The 15830-nt window shown below is 45.0% G+C and overlaps 1 protein-coding gene across 6 annotated transcripts in view; it reads left to right on the top strand.

The window, feature by feature from the left end:
* FILIP1 (filamin A interacting protein 1) overlaps positions 1-13280 on the top strand; it is a 123436-nt gene extending 110156 nt beyond the window's left edge. For 5 of the 6 annotated variants that reach the window (XM_069974648.1, XM_069974649.1, XM_069974651.1 and 2 more), the window contains 2 exons: positions 7708-7929; positions 12802-13280. In XM_069974648.1, the coding sequence (XP_069830749.1) occupies positions 7708-7914 (207 nt within the window). In that variant the 3' untranslated portion in view covers positions 7915-7929; positions 12802-13280. The remainder of the gene's footprint in view (positions 1-7707; positions 7930-12801) is intronic. The other variant, XM_069974652.1, reaches the window with a different exon arrangement.
* Positions 13281-15830: the final 2550 nt, after the last annotated feature.

The following is a 15830-nucleotide window of genomic DNA, read 5'->3' as shown; positions in this document are numbered from 1 at the left end:
GGAAAACATGGATATAGTCATTGGCTGTATCCATGTTTTCCAGACAACCTTAGAGCTTTGTCCAAGTTCAGCAGCTCCAGCTAATCAAATACCGAACGTTCGGGTTCGGATCGACTCGAACCCAAACCCGGTTTCCTCATCTCTACTAGTCAGCAATTCATTTGTATATTGTGGAGTGAGGAAGAGGATGTTTATGGCCATAGCTTGAAGCAAGGAGGACGCAGCAGCCAGGGGAGCCTCCTGGTTTTCTTTTGTTCAGCTAGTGACAGGTCTTCTTTAAAAGGCATTGTCTTTTTGATCCTTTAAACAGTCACATTGTTAATGCTATAAGAGTACGGGCTATAAGAAAAAGAACAGATGTGCAGCCACACTAAACTGGAAATACCCTCCATAACTGAACCACACCTTGATGCTCACTGAGTTATGTCATCCTTCACACAACATATACTTTTTTGTGTGTGGGTGGGTGTAATATGAAGTGCACATCTGCCAAGACACTCCTAATAACAATCCAAAAAAAACAAATAAACGTAATGTGAGGCAACAGAAATAACAGTTTAGACACATGGTAAATGTTCAACTATTAGAACGGATTACTTTGTTTTTGTTTTTTTATAAATATTTTTTCATCTGATTTAAGTGTCACTGTCGTTTAAATTCTTTTTTTTTTCTTCCAGAAATCAATAGTACAGGCGATTTTAAGAAACTTTGTAATTGGGTTTATTAGCTGAAAAATGCATTTTTATCATGAAAAAGCAGTTTGAAGCTCTCCCCCTGTCTTCATGGTTTTCTATGGAGAGGGGAGGGGTGAGGGAGATGAGGCACCAAAACAGGACAACAAAGAGTTAATTTACAGCTACATCACCTGGCTATCTCATCTGAAGTCAGCACTGACCTCTCTGACCTCTGAATACCAGCTTTCACACAGGTCTCGCTGTGTAATCCTTTGTTCTCTGTTTTCTGCTGGCGACCAATCTCCCTCCTCCCCGCTCCCCTCTCCATAGGTTAGACAGGGCTCGACTGATGTAAAAGAGTCGAGATTTCCTGATAATGAGCAGTGAATGAGAGAGAGAAGGGAGGGACCTTTTTGAATGCAGATAATGACATATTTGCCTAATAAACCCAATTACAAAGTTTCTTAAAATCGCCTGTACTATTGATTTCTGTAAAAAACAAAAACAACAGTGACACTTTAGGGTAGCTTGACACCTATCATATCGCAGTGGTTTTGATGGTGCGGATCCACAGTGGATTTGATCTAAATAACTGAACACAGCATTAAATCTGCTGCGGATCCTGTACGTGTGAATGCAGCCTTAAAAGAGGTCACTTTTTCATCCACTTTTGTGCAGAGAAATGGAGACGCCAACTTCACAGAATTGTACTTTTGATGTACTATATAGCTGCCCAATAATACAGTCATTGTTTGGGTTCGGCAACGTTCTCAGAACCCAAATGCTCGGCATTTGACTCCCAGTGTCTGAAGAAAATGAAGGCCGTCCTAGGGAGTCCTGCAAAACACAAATACAGCCATAGGCCTTGTTTACACAATAGATTTTTTTTTATTAACCCCTTAGTGACCGCCGATACGGCTTTCTACGGCGGTCACTAATGGTCCTTATTCTGCTGCCATCAGCTTTTTACGGCGATGGCAGAGAATAAGGCTGCGGGGCCGGGACGGCCCCCACCCCATCCCCCCGGCTACCGGAGGTAGCTGAGGGGTTGGGGCAGTGTGTGAGGTCCGTCCCGGCCCCCCCCCTTACCGACGATCGCCGCTATTAACGTTATAGCGGCGACCGTCGGTAAATGAGAGTACCGGTGCCGCCGCCGCCGCCTTTCATCTCCCCCCGCCGTGAATCTACGGCGGGGGGAGATGAAATAAGTGTATATCAGACCCCAGATCAGACCCCCCTAGTGCCCCGATAACTAACCCCCCTCCCCCGGCGGCCATCATTTCCAAGATGGCCGCCGCCATCGCTGTGAACCGACTAACGTCGGTTCACAGCGATTAAAAGGTTAAAATGAATGAAAGCCCCATGCTCTCCGCCACCGGAGGTAGTGGAGAGCATGGGGCAGTCATCGGGGACCCCCCTGTGGGGTCCCGGTACAAGCGATCAGCGGTATATACTATATACCGCTGATCGCTTGTGCCATGTGCTCCCGGCACTTTTTATCCCCTGTCACCATAAATGATTGGTGACGGGGGATAAAAAGTGATGTCCCCCCACCCCCCAAGTCGCCCCCCACCCCCCCTGTCACCCCCGTCCCCCAGTCACCCCCCCCCCCCTTCCCCATATACTCACCGGATCGACGGAGCTCCTTCCTCCTCGACGTCCTGGCTGGTTATGAAGTGCGCATGCGCTTCACAACCAGCCAACTCTGAAAATTTAAAGTGACAGAGACCAATTTGGTCTCTGTCACTGAACTATGATTACTGAGATAGAAAATATCACAGTAATCATAGTAATACAGTGAAAATGAATGTATAAAGTACAAAAAGTGACAAACATACAAAAAAATAAAACACACACTTTTTATTATAGTAATAATTGCAGTTTACTCCCAAATTACCCCTAACCCCTCCCCAGATTACCCGTAACCACCGCACGTTGCCCGTAACCACCGCACGTTGTCCGTAACCACCGCACGTTGCCCGTAACCACCGCACGTTGCCCGTAACCACCGCACGTTGCCCGTAACCACCGCACGTTGCCCGTAACCACCGCATGTTGCCCGTAACCACCGCACGTTGCCCGTAACCACCGCAAATTGCCAGTGACCCCCTCCAGATTGCCCGTAACCACCCCAAATTACATGTACCCACCCCAGATTACCTATAAGCACTTCAGTTTATCAGTAACAATCCCAGATTGTCTGTAACCCTTCCAGGTTGCACATAACCCCCCCAGGTTCCCCGTAATCATGCCAGATTACATGTAACCCCCCCAGATTGCACGTAACCACTGCGCGTTGCCTCTGACCACGCCACGATGCCTCTGACCACGCCACGATGCCTCTGACCACGCCACAATGCCTCTGACCACCGCACGTCGCCTCTGACCACCGCACGTCGCCTCTGACCACCGCACGTCGCCTCTGACCACCGCACGTCGCCTCTGACCACCGCACGTCGCCTCTGACCACCGCACCTTGCCTCTGACCACCGCACCTTGCCTCTAACCACCCCAAATTGCCAATGACCCCCTCCAGATTGCGGTGCCCATGTCAGATTACAGGTACCCACCCCAGATTGCCTATAAGAACTTCAGTTTATCCGTAACCACCCCACATTGCCCGTAACCACCCCACGTTGCCCGTAACCACCCCAGATTGTCAGTAAGCACTGCAGGTTGCGCGTAACCACCCCACGTTGCCCGTATCCACCTCAGATTGTCTGTAAGCACTGCAGGTTGCCCGTAACCAGCCAACAATGCCTGTAACCACCCCAGATTGTCTGTAAGCATTGCAGGTTGCCCGTAACCACCCCACGTTGCCCGTATCCACCCCAGATTGTCTGTAAGCACTGCAGGTTGCCCGTAACCAGCCCACGTTTCCCGTAACCATCCCAGATTGTCTGTAAGCACAGCAGGTTGCCCGTAACCAGCCCACGTTGCCTGTAACCAGCCCACGTTGCCTGTAACCACCCCACGTTGCCTGTAACCACCCCACGTTGCCGTAACCACAGCAGGTTGCCCGTGACCACCACACGTTGCCCGTGACCACCACACGTTGCCCGTAACCACCCCGCGTTGCCCGTAACCACCCCACGTTGCCTGTAACCACAGCAGGTTGCCCGTGACCACCCCATGTTGTCCGTAACCACCCCAGATTACCTGTAACCACCTCAGGTTGCCCATAACCACCCCTGGTTGCCCGTAACCACCCCACATTACCTGTAATCTCATTTTTTTTATCTTATTTTAGTAACTGCGCTATTCTAATAACCATTACTAGCTGCGGTTTTGCTCCTGTAAATCGGCGCTCCTTCCCTTCTGAGCCCTGCTGTGTGCCCATACAGTGGTTTATGCCCACATATGGGGTACCGTTGTACTCAGGAGAACCTGCGTTACAGATTTTGGGGTACATTTTCTCTCCTGTTCCTCGTCAAATTGAGAAATTTCAAACTAAACCAACATATTATTGGAAAAATTCGAGTTTTTCATTTTTACTGGCCAATTTTGAATACTTTCCTCTAATACCTGTGGGGTAAAAATGGTCACCACACCCCAAGATGAATTCTTTGAGGGGTGCTCTTTCCAAGATGTGGTGACTTTTGGGGGGAATCTATTCTGCTGACACTACAGGGGCTCAGCAAACGCACCTGGCGCTCAGAAACTTCTTCAGAAAAATCTGCACTGAAAATGCTAATTGGCGCTCCTTCCCTTCTGAGCCCGGCTGTGTGCCCATGCAGTGGTTTATGCCCACATATGGGGTACCGTTCTACTCAGGAGAACCTGCTTTACATATATTGGGGTGACATTTCTCTCCTGTTCCTCGTGAAATTGAGAAATTTCAAACTAAAGGAACATATTATTGGAAAAATTCGAGTTTTTCATTTTTACTGTCTACTTTTGAATACTTTCCTCAAATACCTGTGGGGTCAAAATGCTCACCACACCCCAAAATAAATTCTATGAGGGGTGCACTTTCCAAAATGGAGTGACTTATGGCGAGATTTTACTCCGCTAGCACTACAGGGGCGCTGCAAACGCACCTGGCGCTCAGAAACTTCTTCAGCAAAATCTGCATTGAAAAAGCTAATTGGCGCTCCTTCCCTTTTGAGCCCTCCTGTGTGCCCATGCAGTGGTTTACGCCCACATATGGGGTACCATTGTACTCAGGAGAACCTGCGTTACAAATTTTGTGGTACTTTTTTCCTCTTGTTCCTCGTGAAATTGAGAAATTTCAAACTAAAAGAACATAATATTGGAAAAATTTGAGTTTTTCATTTTTACTGTCTACTTTTGAATACTTTCCTCTAATACCTGTGGGGTCAAAATGGTCACCACACACCAAGATGAATACTTTGAGGGGTGCACTTTCCAAAATGGAGTGACTTTTGGGGGGGTTCTCTTCTACGGACACTACAGGGGCTCTGCAAACGCACCTGGCGCTCGGAAACTTCTGCAGCAAAATCTGCATTGAAAAAGCTAATTGGCGCTCCTTCCCTTCTGAGCCCTCCTGTGTGCCCATGCAGTGGTTTATGCCCACATATGGGGTACCATTGTACTCAGGAGAACCTGCGTTACAAATTTTGGGGTACTTTTTTCCTCTTGTTCCTCGTGAAATTGAGAAATTTCAAACTAAACGAACATATTATTGGAAGAATTCAAGTTTTTCATTTTTACTGTCTTCTTTTGAATACTTTCCTGTAATACCTGTGGGGTCAAAATGGTCACCACACACCAAGATGAATTCTTTGAGGGGTGTACTTTCCAAAATGGGGTGACTTATGGGGGGTTTTCTCTCTGCTGACACTACAGGGGCTCTGCAAACGCACCTGGCGCTCAGAAACTTCTTCAGCAAAATTTGCATTGGAAAAGCTAATTGGCGCTCCCTTCCTTCTGAGTCCTGCTGTGTGCCCATACAGTGGTTTACGCCCACATATGGGGTACCGTTGTACTCAAGAGAACCTGCGTTACAAATTTTGGGGTGCTTTTTGTCTCATATTCCTTTTGAAAATGAGAAACTTTAATCTAAACGTATATATTATTGGAAAATTTAAATTTTCAATTTTTTTACTGCCTAATTGTGAATACTTTCCTCCAGCCCCTGTAGGGTTAAAATGCTCATTATACCCCTAGATTAATTCTTTAAGGTGTGTAGTTTCCAAAATGGGGTCACTTATGGGGTTTTTCAGGATACCAGACTTCTAAATCCATTTAAAAAAAGAACTGGTCCCTAAAAAAATCAGTGTCACGAAAATGTGATAATTTGCTGATAAATTTCTAAGCCCCATAACACCCTAAAAAAGTAAAATATGTTTACCAAATTATGCCAGAATAAAGAAGACATATTGGTAATGTGACTTAGTAACTAATTTATGTGCTACGACTTTCTTTTTTTAGAAGCAGAGAATTTCAAAGTTCATAAAATGCAAATTTTTTAAATTTTTCATGATATTTTGATGTTTTTCACAAAAAACACACAAAGTAGTGACCAAATTTTGCCACTAACATAAAGTGCCATATGTCACGAAAAAACAATCTCAGAATCGCTAGCATACGTTAAAGCATCACTGAGCTATAAGAGCATAAAGTGAGACAGGTCAGATTTTGAAAAATTAGCCTGGTCATTAAGGCCCAAACTAGCTGCAGCACGAAGGGGTTAAATAACAGCCGTTGTTGCAGGTTTGCAACAGCAGCTATTGTTTAGTCGCAGCGGCTGTTCACATGAACTACTATGGAATCCCAGGCCGAAGTGTATACACACTGTATACACTCCGTCCAGGATTAAATGCGGCTGCACAAAAAACTGACATGACTATGGACTGTGCAGACAATGTAAAGTACGGCTCCGGACATTCTTTACATTGTTTGCTATGGCTAATTGGAGCACGGGCACACACGAATGTGCCAGCATTCCAATTAAAAAGTGATGTTCACCCAGCCGGTACTGCAGTTCAGGCTGGGTTGAACGTCACAAACAGCGGACCATAGGCTGTATACATGTTTTCCTGGCAGCCCTAGAGAGGCAGTCAAATGCCGAGCGTTTGGGTTCAGAGAATGTTACGGAACCCGAACAATTCGTGTCCACTCAACAGTAGTAATAGCATAAGCTAAAGCTTGTTAATAATTAAAAAATAATCATTTTGAGGAAACGTATTGCATAAAAAGTTTGTAAATGCAATTTTCATCCAACCCTTGCTATACAAATACATCAATAAGAAAGGTTAACACAAGTAAAAAAAAAAAGTTGTTTACAAATTAAGGCTATGTTCACACACAGTATTTTTCAACCAAAAACAGTAATGGAATGAACAGTGGATTCAACACACACTGTTAAAATTTAGTGAATGGCCGCCATTTAATGGCAAAAATTGCCATTACTTTAAAACAACAGCATTTATTTGCTGTTAAATGGCGGCTATTCACAAAATTTCAACTGGTTCTATAATATAAACTATTATATGTGAATAGCATGTTCGGCCTCTGAAGGTCATAAACACAATAAGGTTAAATCAAATGTACCGGCAGGTACATCGCTTTAAGATGTTTACATCAATACACCGGCGCAGGGATGCCGATGCCGCTGTACTTTTATTAAACGCAGCCCAGTTCCCGCTACGGCGCTGGTCTGTTCCCGGTCACTGACCCAGCCTGAAGCGCCGGAGGCGGGCCTGCAAGCCCCCAGTGTGACGCTCTGCCTCCCCCTCTGTGACGTGGCTCCATTGATTCGAATGAGGGGAGGGGTTTTGTCACGCTGGGGGCGGGCGGCCCCTACCCCTACAGAGCTTCAGGTGGCCGGTGACCGGGAACAGACCAGCGCCATGCGCAGGAATCGGGAGCGGTTAAAAAAAAAAAGGACCACAGCACTGGCATCCCCGCGCTGGCGCCAGTCTATCGGTGTACTGCTGGTACATTCGCTTTATTATGACATTTATTATGTAAATCCTGCGCCAGCACTGCAATTTATATTTTCAGCATTTGTGTAGCATAGAGCCTATTAAGTTGCTGCCTTAACTGATCACTTTTTCTAATTCTTTAGACACCACAGGATGGGTCAACCCAACGCCACATCCCTACCCGCATTCCCATGTCAAAAGGTATGAAAGCAGTAAAGCCAATAATGGCAGTGCCAGGAGCAGGAAATCTGTCAAAATTTGAGCCACGTGGCGAGAGTCAGTCTATGAAAATAGAATTGAAGAAATCTCCAGCCAGCAGCTCTGCCCCTCTCGGAGCGGGGAAGGGCTGAGGCTAAGCCTCAGGGGTATGTGCAGGTGGTTCTGCTACCATTAAAAGCAGTTCCCTGTTAGTTTTCTACTAATTCATGACTTTCTGTTTCATCTCTGCTGTTCAATAGACTGGCAGACTGATGATCTGTAGAACTTCTTGGTGTAATGACTACAAGTAACAAAAAAGAAAGAAAGAAAGATAACCATGTGTCTCAAACATTAATTCTGAAAATGAATGTACTGTAAAACATTGAGTACAACAAAAACATAAAGATTGGCAATATTCGTTTTATTCCATACGCTTCTTTCGCTATGGGCACTGCCCACAAAATGGCTGCTTTCATTATATACAAATGACAGGTATCCTATATGGTATATAGAATTTATGTGCAGCAGTATCCTCAGAAAAATTAAAGTGACTCTGTACCCACAAACTGCCCCCTTCTCCCTAAACCGCTTGTACCGGCAGCTGCTTTTAATCCAAGATCTGTCCAGGGGTCCATTCGGCAGTTGATGCAGTTATTGTCCTAAAAAACAACTTTTAAACTTGCAGTCCTGTGTCTAATTGGCGTGGCCTAGAGTGTCTATGCCCCAAGCCTGCACCGCCTCTCCGTCCCTCCTTCCCACACTCTTCACCATTAGGAATGCCCCAGGCAGGATTTCTCATATTCATCACCTGTCTGAACACTGCACATGTGCCTTAACAATCCAGCACATGTGCAGTGTTCAGACAGGTGATGAATAGGAAAATAGAATTGTGGGTACAGAGTCGCTTTAAATATGGATTTACTTGATAAATATTTAGTATTGAAATCAATGTTTTACAGTGTAAACTACTATAGCAGTTACTGTTAATACTGAATTGAGTAGTGAGATGCATGCCGATGATGATGGCATGAGAACAAACATGATGATGAGTGTGCATATTGTCTTCTGCATACATGGGGGACATTTATCAAACATGGGGGGAGATTTATCAAACATGGTGTAAAGTGAAACTGGCTCAGTTGCCCCTAGCAACCAATCAGATTCCACCTTTCATTTCTCAGACTTTTTGGAAAATGACAGGTGGAATCTGATTGGTTGCTAGGGGCAACTGAGCCAGTTTCACTTTACACCATGTTTGATAAATCTCCCCCACAGTTCTCTAGTGAGTGTATAAGCATGTATGTATATTTGTCTATATAGATGCAAGCAGTCTGCTTCCCAAAATCTTGGAAAATACTGCCATCTCCTGATACATGGAGGAGTAGCTCTACAGGGCTCATGGCTACGTATTTGTACTTTCAATAATGTTTGGTTTACACATCTGCCAGTAAGTCATTGAAACGTGCAAGCTTGGATGTTAAAATTAAGTTTCTTTTATCCTATGTAACATATGTTTGGATGTTTGTACTTTATAGTAATGCATGATAGGGTATTTTTTAAGGCTTGGAAAGCAATCATGAAAACTGCTGGAATTGTTCAAGCTTGTCAGATATACTATATTGGTTAAATATAACATTTGCAAGATATTATTCGGTCACATTTTATATTAAAATTATGCCCTAAAGGCAGGCCCGCTTCTGCCATGAGGCGGAATGAGCCTTCCGCCTCAGGCGGCAGAATTTGCGGTCCGGCTGGGGGCGGCATTATGTCCCCCCTGCTGTCATTTTTGTTAAGTATCACTTAACAAAAATGACAGCGGCCGCTCACCTGTCCCGTCGCCCGCGCTCTCCACATCCCGTCAGGTCCCGCGATGTCACCCTGCAGCTGTCACGGACCTCCAGGCTGTGGTGAGTGCCCGGGGTCGGTGGGGGACGCGCTGGAGTGATCGGGTCGCGCGGGACCGCCCCGCGCGACCCGATCACCCCACTCACTCACCACAGCCTGGAGGTCCGTGACAGCTGCAGGGTGACATCGCGGGACCTGACGGGATGTGGAGACAGCAGAGATCGCGGGCCGGCTGTGGTGTGGGACAGGTGAGTAGATGGCTGCTGCTGCTGCGGCGGCGGGTGTGGGGGGGGGGGGGGGGTTGGTCCGGGGGGATGCTGGCTATCACTCGGGGCGGCCGCCTGAGGTTTGCCTCAGGCGGCAGAAACTCTTGAATCGGCCCTGCCTAAAGGGGCAGGGAACCTAGGCCCTCCAGCTGTTGCAAAACTACAACTCCCATCATGCCTGGACAGCCAAAGCTAAAGCTTTGGCTGTCCAGGCATGATAGGAGTTGTAGTTTTGCAAAGTTATTCATTTATATAAAATGAACTGCTACCAGAAAGTTATACAGATTTGTAAATTACATCTTTTTAAAAATATCCAGTCTTCCAGTACTTATCAGCTGCTGTATGTCCTGCAGGAAGTGGGGTATTCTTTCCAGTCTGAGGCAGTGCTCTGTGCTGCCACCTCTGTCTGTGACAGGAACTGTACAAAGCAGGAGATATTTTCTATGGGGATTTGCTATTGATCTGGATGGATTAAGGTGGCAGCAGAGAGCACTGTGTCAGATTGGTAAGAATACACCACTTCCTGCAGGACATACAGCAGCTGATAAGTACTGAAACACTTAAGATTTTTAAATAGAAGTAATTTATATATCGGTAGAGTTTCACTTTAATGGTCTAATATACCAGATCTCTCTTTGCTCCATTGCAACGTCATAAGTAGTCATTCCTTTGCCTGGCTAGATTCAGTTTGGTGCCCTAGACATTTATTAAATCCCCTGGTCAAGTCAAGGTGGCCTGTCATTGTCCCAAACTTGTATCCGGCACAAGGAAAACCTGTCCAACCTACACCCACCTAGGTCCTTGTCCTATTAGACTGACAGCTTATACTAAATAGTGAAATGACTAATGTTGTTCCACATCCGTAACTAGAATTATCTCAGTCCTTTCTAAATTTAGTCTGATTATAATGGCTCCATTTCTGCTAGAGGCAGATTATAATTCTGGATGATGATTAAAGTTTCTGTATAACATCAGAGATAGATGATTATTTCAGGGTATCTAATAACCTACAGTTTAACTTCAATACACAACTGAGGCCAAAATAGCTGAAATTATCATAAATGACACTATTTTTTATTTAATTGAGAATTCTTATGAAATATAATACATCATATTATTATATGTTCTCCATTAGGTACATTGCTTTTTTTATTTTTACATAAGCAGATTGGCGCCTTTGCGGGGATGTCGGTGGTGTTTCCTGCCACCCGGTTCCTGCACTCGGTGCCATTCATTTGCCGTGCAGCAGCCTGGCTCTATGTACTGGGGGTGGGCCCGTCACTCCCAGTGTGATGATATCCCCTCTGTGACGCAGCTCTATTAGAGTCATGTCACAGAGGGGAGGGGATATCGTCACACTGACGGGGTAGTAAGCCCAACCCAAATGCATAGAACTGGGGCGTTGCACAGCAAAAGAACGCTGAGCGCAGGAATCGGGTGGCATTTCAAAAAAAGGACTGCGTCACTGGGATCCCCACGCCAGCGCTGATCTGCCATGATCGGCACCAAGCTCTTTTGTTGTCTTGGGGGTCATTGTCGTGTTAGAAGGTGAACTTTCCACCCAGTGTAAGATCCAGAGTACTGTGGATCAGGTTTTCATTAAGAATATCTCTGTACTTTTTACATTAAACTTTCCCTCCACCCTGACTAGTCTCCCTGATGGGCCGTTCTTTTCACCTCATGGCTTGGTTTTTGCTCTGATATGCATTGTCAGCTGTGAGAACTTTCCACATCATATCTAGTCAGCTGTATGGTCTAGTTGTATGCCTAGCGTGGTCTAGCTGTATGCCTGGCATGGTCTAGTTGTATGCCTGGCATGATCTAGTTGTATGCCTGGCATGATCTAGTTGTATGCCTGGCATGACCTAGTTGTATGCCTGGCATGATCTAGTTGTATGCCTGGCATGGTCATGTTGTATGCCTGGCATGGTCTAGTTGTATGCCTGGCATGATCTAGTTGTATGCCTGGCATGGTCTAGTTGTATGCCTGGCATGGTCTAGTTGTATGCCTGGCATGGTCTAGTTGTATGCCTGGCATGATCTAGTTGTATGCCTGGCATGGTCTAGTTGTATGCCTGGCATGATCTAGTTGTATGCCTAGTGTGGTCTAGTTGTATGCCTAGTGTGGTCTAGTTGTATGCCTGGCCTGATCTAGTTGTATGCCTGGCATGGTCTAGTTGTATGCCTGGCATGATCTAGTTGTATGCCTGGCATGATCTAGTTGTATGCCTGGCATGATCTAGTTGTATGCCTGGCATGATCTAGTTGTATGCCTGGCATGGTCTAGCTGTATGCCTGGCATGGTCTAGTTGTATGCCTGGCATGGTCTAGTTGTATGCCTGGCATGATCTAGTTGTATGCTTGGCATGATCTAGTTGTATGCCTAGTGTGGTCTAGTTGTATGCCTAGTGTGGTCTAGTTGTATGCCTAGTGTGGTCTAGTTGTATGCCTGGCCTGATCTAGTTGTATGCCTGGCATGGTCTAGTTGTATGCCTGGCATGATCTAGTTGTATGCCTGGCATGATCTAGTTGTATGCCTGGCATGATCTAGTTGTATGCCTGGCATGGTCTAGCTGTATGCCTGGCATGGTCTAGTTGTATGCCTGGCATGATCTAGTTGTATGCCTGGCATGATCTAGTTGTATGCCTAGTGTGGTCTAGTTGTATGCTTGGCATGCTTTAGTTGTATGCCTGGCATGGTCTAGGTGTGTGTCTGGCATGATCTAGTTGTATGCCTGGCATGTTTTAAGATCATGCTTGCCTTGCTAAAAAGTCATTCATCATAGAATTGGGCACAGCTAAAATACCAAAGGACAAACATGCGTATCAACCTTCATCATAAGAAACTGGATTGGATGAAGATGGAGTCGCTATATAACCGCCCCTTCCCTAAACACTGAAACCATATTTCTTTTTCTCTTTTTTTAGAGAGCATTGTTATCCATCAGCTTCGAATGAACACTAGATGACGCGTGGAAGGGAACACGAATATTATGCACTTCTACTGAGCAGAAATATGTCTGGATATTTTCTGGATCGCACACTGAGACGACATCTTCACCCCTTTTTATGCTACTGACGCATCAAAGAAAATATCTTTATTGTTTTTTAAAACTTGCCAGTGTTTGAAATATGTAAAAATTTACAGGATTATATTTTGTGAAAATTTAGCTAATTTTTCAGGAATTTTTCTCTGCACGTTTTTTTTTTAACTTATTTTCTAATTTTTTTTGCCCCCCCTTAAATATTGTATTTTTGTATGTAGACAAATGGTATAGCCGGAAAGTATTACTTCAATCTGCATAAATTATCTCTGCGGGTTCAACCAATAGTGCTGATGAAGTTAATGTGCCATTTATGATACCATGTGTGAATAAAAATAAAATCTTTGGGCGTGTGGCAGATGACTAAGGTGGAGCCTGACTTTATTTAACAACAGTGCATTCATTTATCGGGGCCAACGGCAAAGAGTTGATCACATTAGTTGACTGAATCTGATTGGTTAAAGTGACTCTGTAACCACAATCTGCCCCCCCCCCCCCCAAAACCACTTGTACCTTCAGAGAGCTGCTTTTAATCCAAGATCTGTCCTGGGCTCTGTTAGGCAGGTGATGCAGTTATTGTCCTAAAAAGCAACTGTTAAACTTGCAGCCCTGTGTCAAATTGGCGTGGCCTAGAGTGTCTGTGCCCCAGGCTTGCACTGCCTCTCCGTCCCTCCTCCCCGCCCTCTTCACCATTAGGAATGCCCCTGGGCAGGATTGTCTGAACACTGCACAGGTGACTTAACGATCCAGCACATGTGCAGTGTTCAGAAAAGTGATGATTAGGAGAAATCCTGTCCAGGGGCGTTCCTAATGTTGAGCAGGGCTGGGAGGAGGGACGGAAAGGCGTTGTTGTTTCTGGAGAGATAAGCCACAGCCAGAGCTCTCTTGCTACGGCTTACCCCTCCCCATAGAGAACACAGGATCACTCGCTCATGCTGAATGTTCCTGTGTATGGGGAGGATGGGCGGTGATAGATAACTGACTGCCGGACCATCGTTCGTCCGCCAGTAATTGAAGGTTTTTGTGGACCTTTAGTCCTGCTTCCAGTACTTAGATACCGCTTTAGCCTAAAATCAAACTGGTTACGGAGCACAGGTGGTCTAAATCCATTGTTATTAAATCTTTTGTTTGTGTCAAGTATATTGTGAGCTTCTTTGGGCTCCCATACCATCTTATGGGCAGTTTGATAACTGCATTTTTTACCGAATGTGCCCAATGTCATACAGTAGTGCATGTATATAGTGCACATATATATATATATATTATACTGTATAGAAGTTGTCATCACAAACCAGTATAACCAGACAACCCACCACCTTCCCCCAGCCCTTAGCAGCATGGTGGCAGAGGGTGGCAGCGGGGGTCTTACTTTCGGGGGATGCCTTATTTTTAGGGGCTGCCTATTTTAAGCTGTCCTGTAAATCCTCCACTATGCCTTATTTTCTGAGGATGTCTTTCTTTTGGGGAAACAGGGAAAGGTGTTGTAAGTACTTTTAAAAACTGGGACCACCTGTTAAAGCAAATGGACCACTAGTACATGCCTTTGTGGTTTTTTTCTATGAATAGAGCAGCACTGGTGCAGGGATGCTGGTGCTGCGGTCCTCTTTTTGAACCGCCACCCAGCTCCCGAGCACTCCGCTGGTTTATTCCCAAGCACCAGCCTGGCATGAAGCACTGGTGGCTGGCCCGCCCCCCCCCCCCCCCCAGTGTGACAATCTCCCCTCTGTGATGTGGGTTCATTGATTCTAACGGAGCCACGTCACAGAGGGGAGATCGTCACACTGGGGTGTGAGGCCCAGGCCGGTGCTTGGGAATAACCCGGTGTCATACTTGAAAACTGGGCGGGGTTAAAAAAGGACGGCAGCACCAGCATTCTCGCACCGGTGCTGGCAGGGCCGGCTCCAGCTTTTTGTGGGCCCTTGGGCGACAGAGCCTCGGCGGGCCCCTTTGAGGAGCAAATCATGGAGAGACAGGCGAGGAAAGATTTGCAGCAGAAGAAACATGTGGCTGCTGCATATCTTTCTCCTCCTGTATCTCCTGATCTCTGCAGTAGTCAGGACTCTGGAGGAGTCAGACCCAGTCACAGGATTATATATATATATCATGCTGGTGCTGCTAGTTCTCTAGTATACAGCTCCTTCTGTGTGTGTGTGTGTGTGTGTGTGTATATACATACACACACACAGAGCAGGAGCTGTATACTAGAGAACTAGCAGCACCAGCATTATATATATATATATATATATATATATATATATATATATATATTTATTTATAATATGAACATGGTGAGACCTCTAGTTCTCCTATATTCAGGCCCTGCAGTGATATACAGTGTGTGTGTGTGTGTATATATATATATATATATATATATATATATACACACACACACACACTGTATATCACTGCAGGGCCTGAATATAGGAGAACTAGAGGTCTCACCATGTTCATATGATAGATAGGAGATAGGGAAATAGATAGATAGATAGATAGATAGATAGATAGATAGATAGATAGATAGATAGATAGGAGATAGATAGATAGATAGATAGATAGATAGGAGATAGATAGATAGGAGATAGATAGGAGATAGATAGGAGATAGATAGATAGATAGGAGATAGATAGGAGATAGATAGGAGATAGATAGGAGATAGATAGATAGATAGATAGGAGATAGATAGATAGATAGATAGATAGATAGATAGATAGATAGATAGATAGGAGATAGATAGATAGGAGATAGATAGGAAATAGATAGATAGATAGATAGGAGATAGATAGATAGATAGATAGATAGATAGATAGATAGATAGATAGGAAATAGATAGATAGATAGATAGATAGATAGATAGATAGATAGGAGATAGATAGATAGATAGGAGATAGATAGATAGATAGATAGATAGATAGA

Source organism: Dendropsophus ebraccatus, chromosome 6 (assembly GCF_027789765.1).
Source record: "Dendropsophus ebraccatus isolate aDenEbr1 chromosome 6, aDenEbr1.pat, whole genome shotgun sequence".
NCBI lineage: Eukaryota > Metazoa > Chordata > Amphibia > Anura > Hylidae > Dendropsophus > Dendropsophus ebraccatus.
Note: the sequence above shows the minus strand (reverse complement) of the source record. Positions and strands in the feature narration are given on the sequence as shown.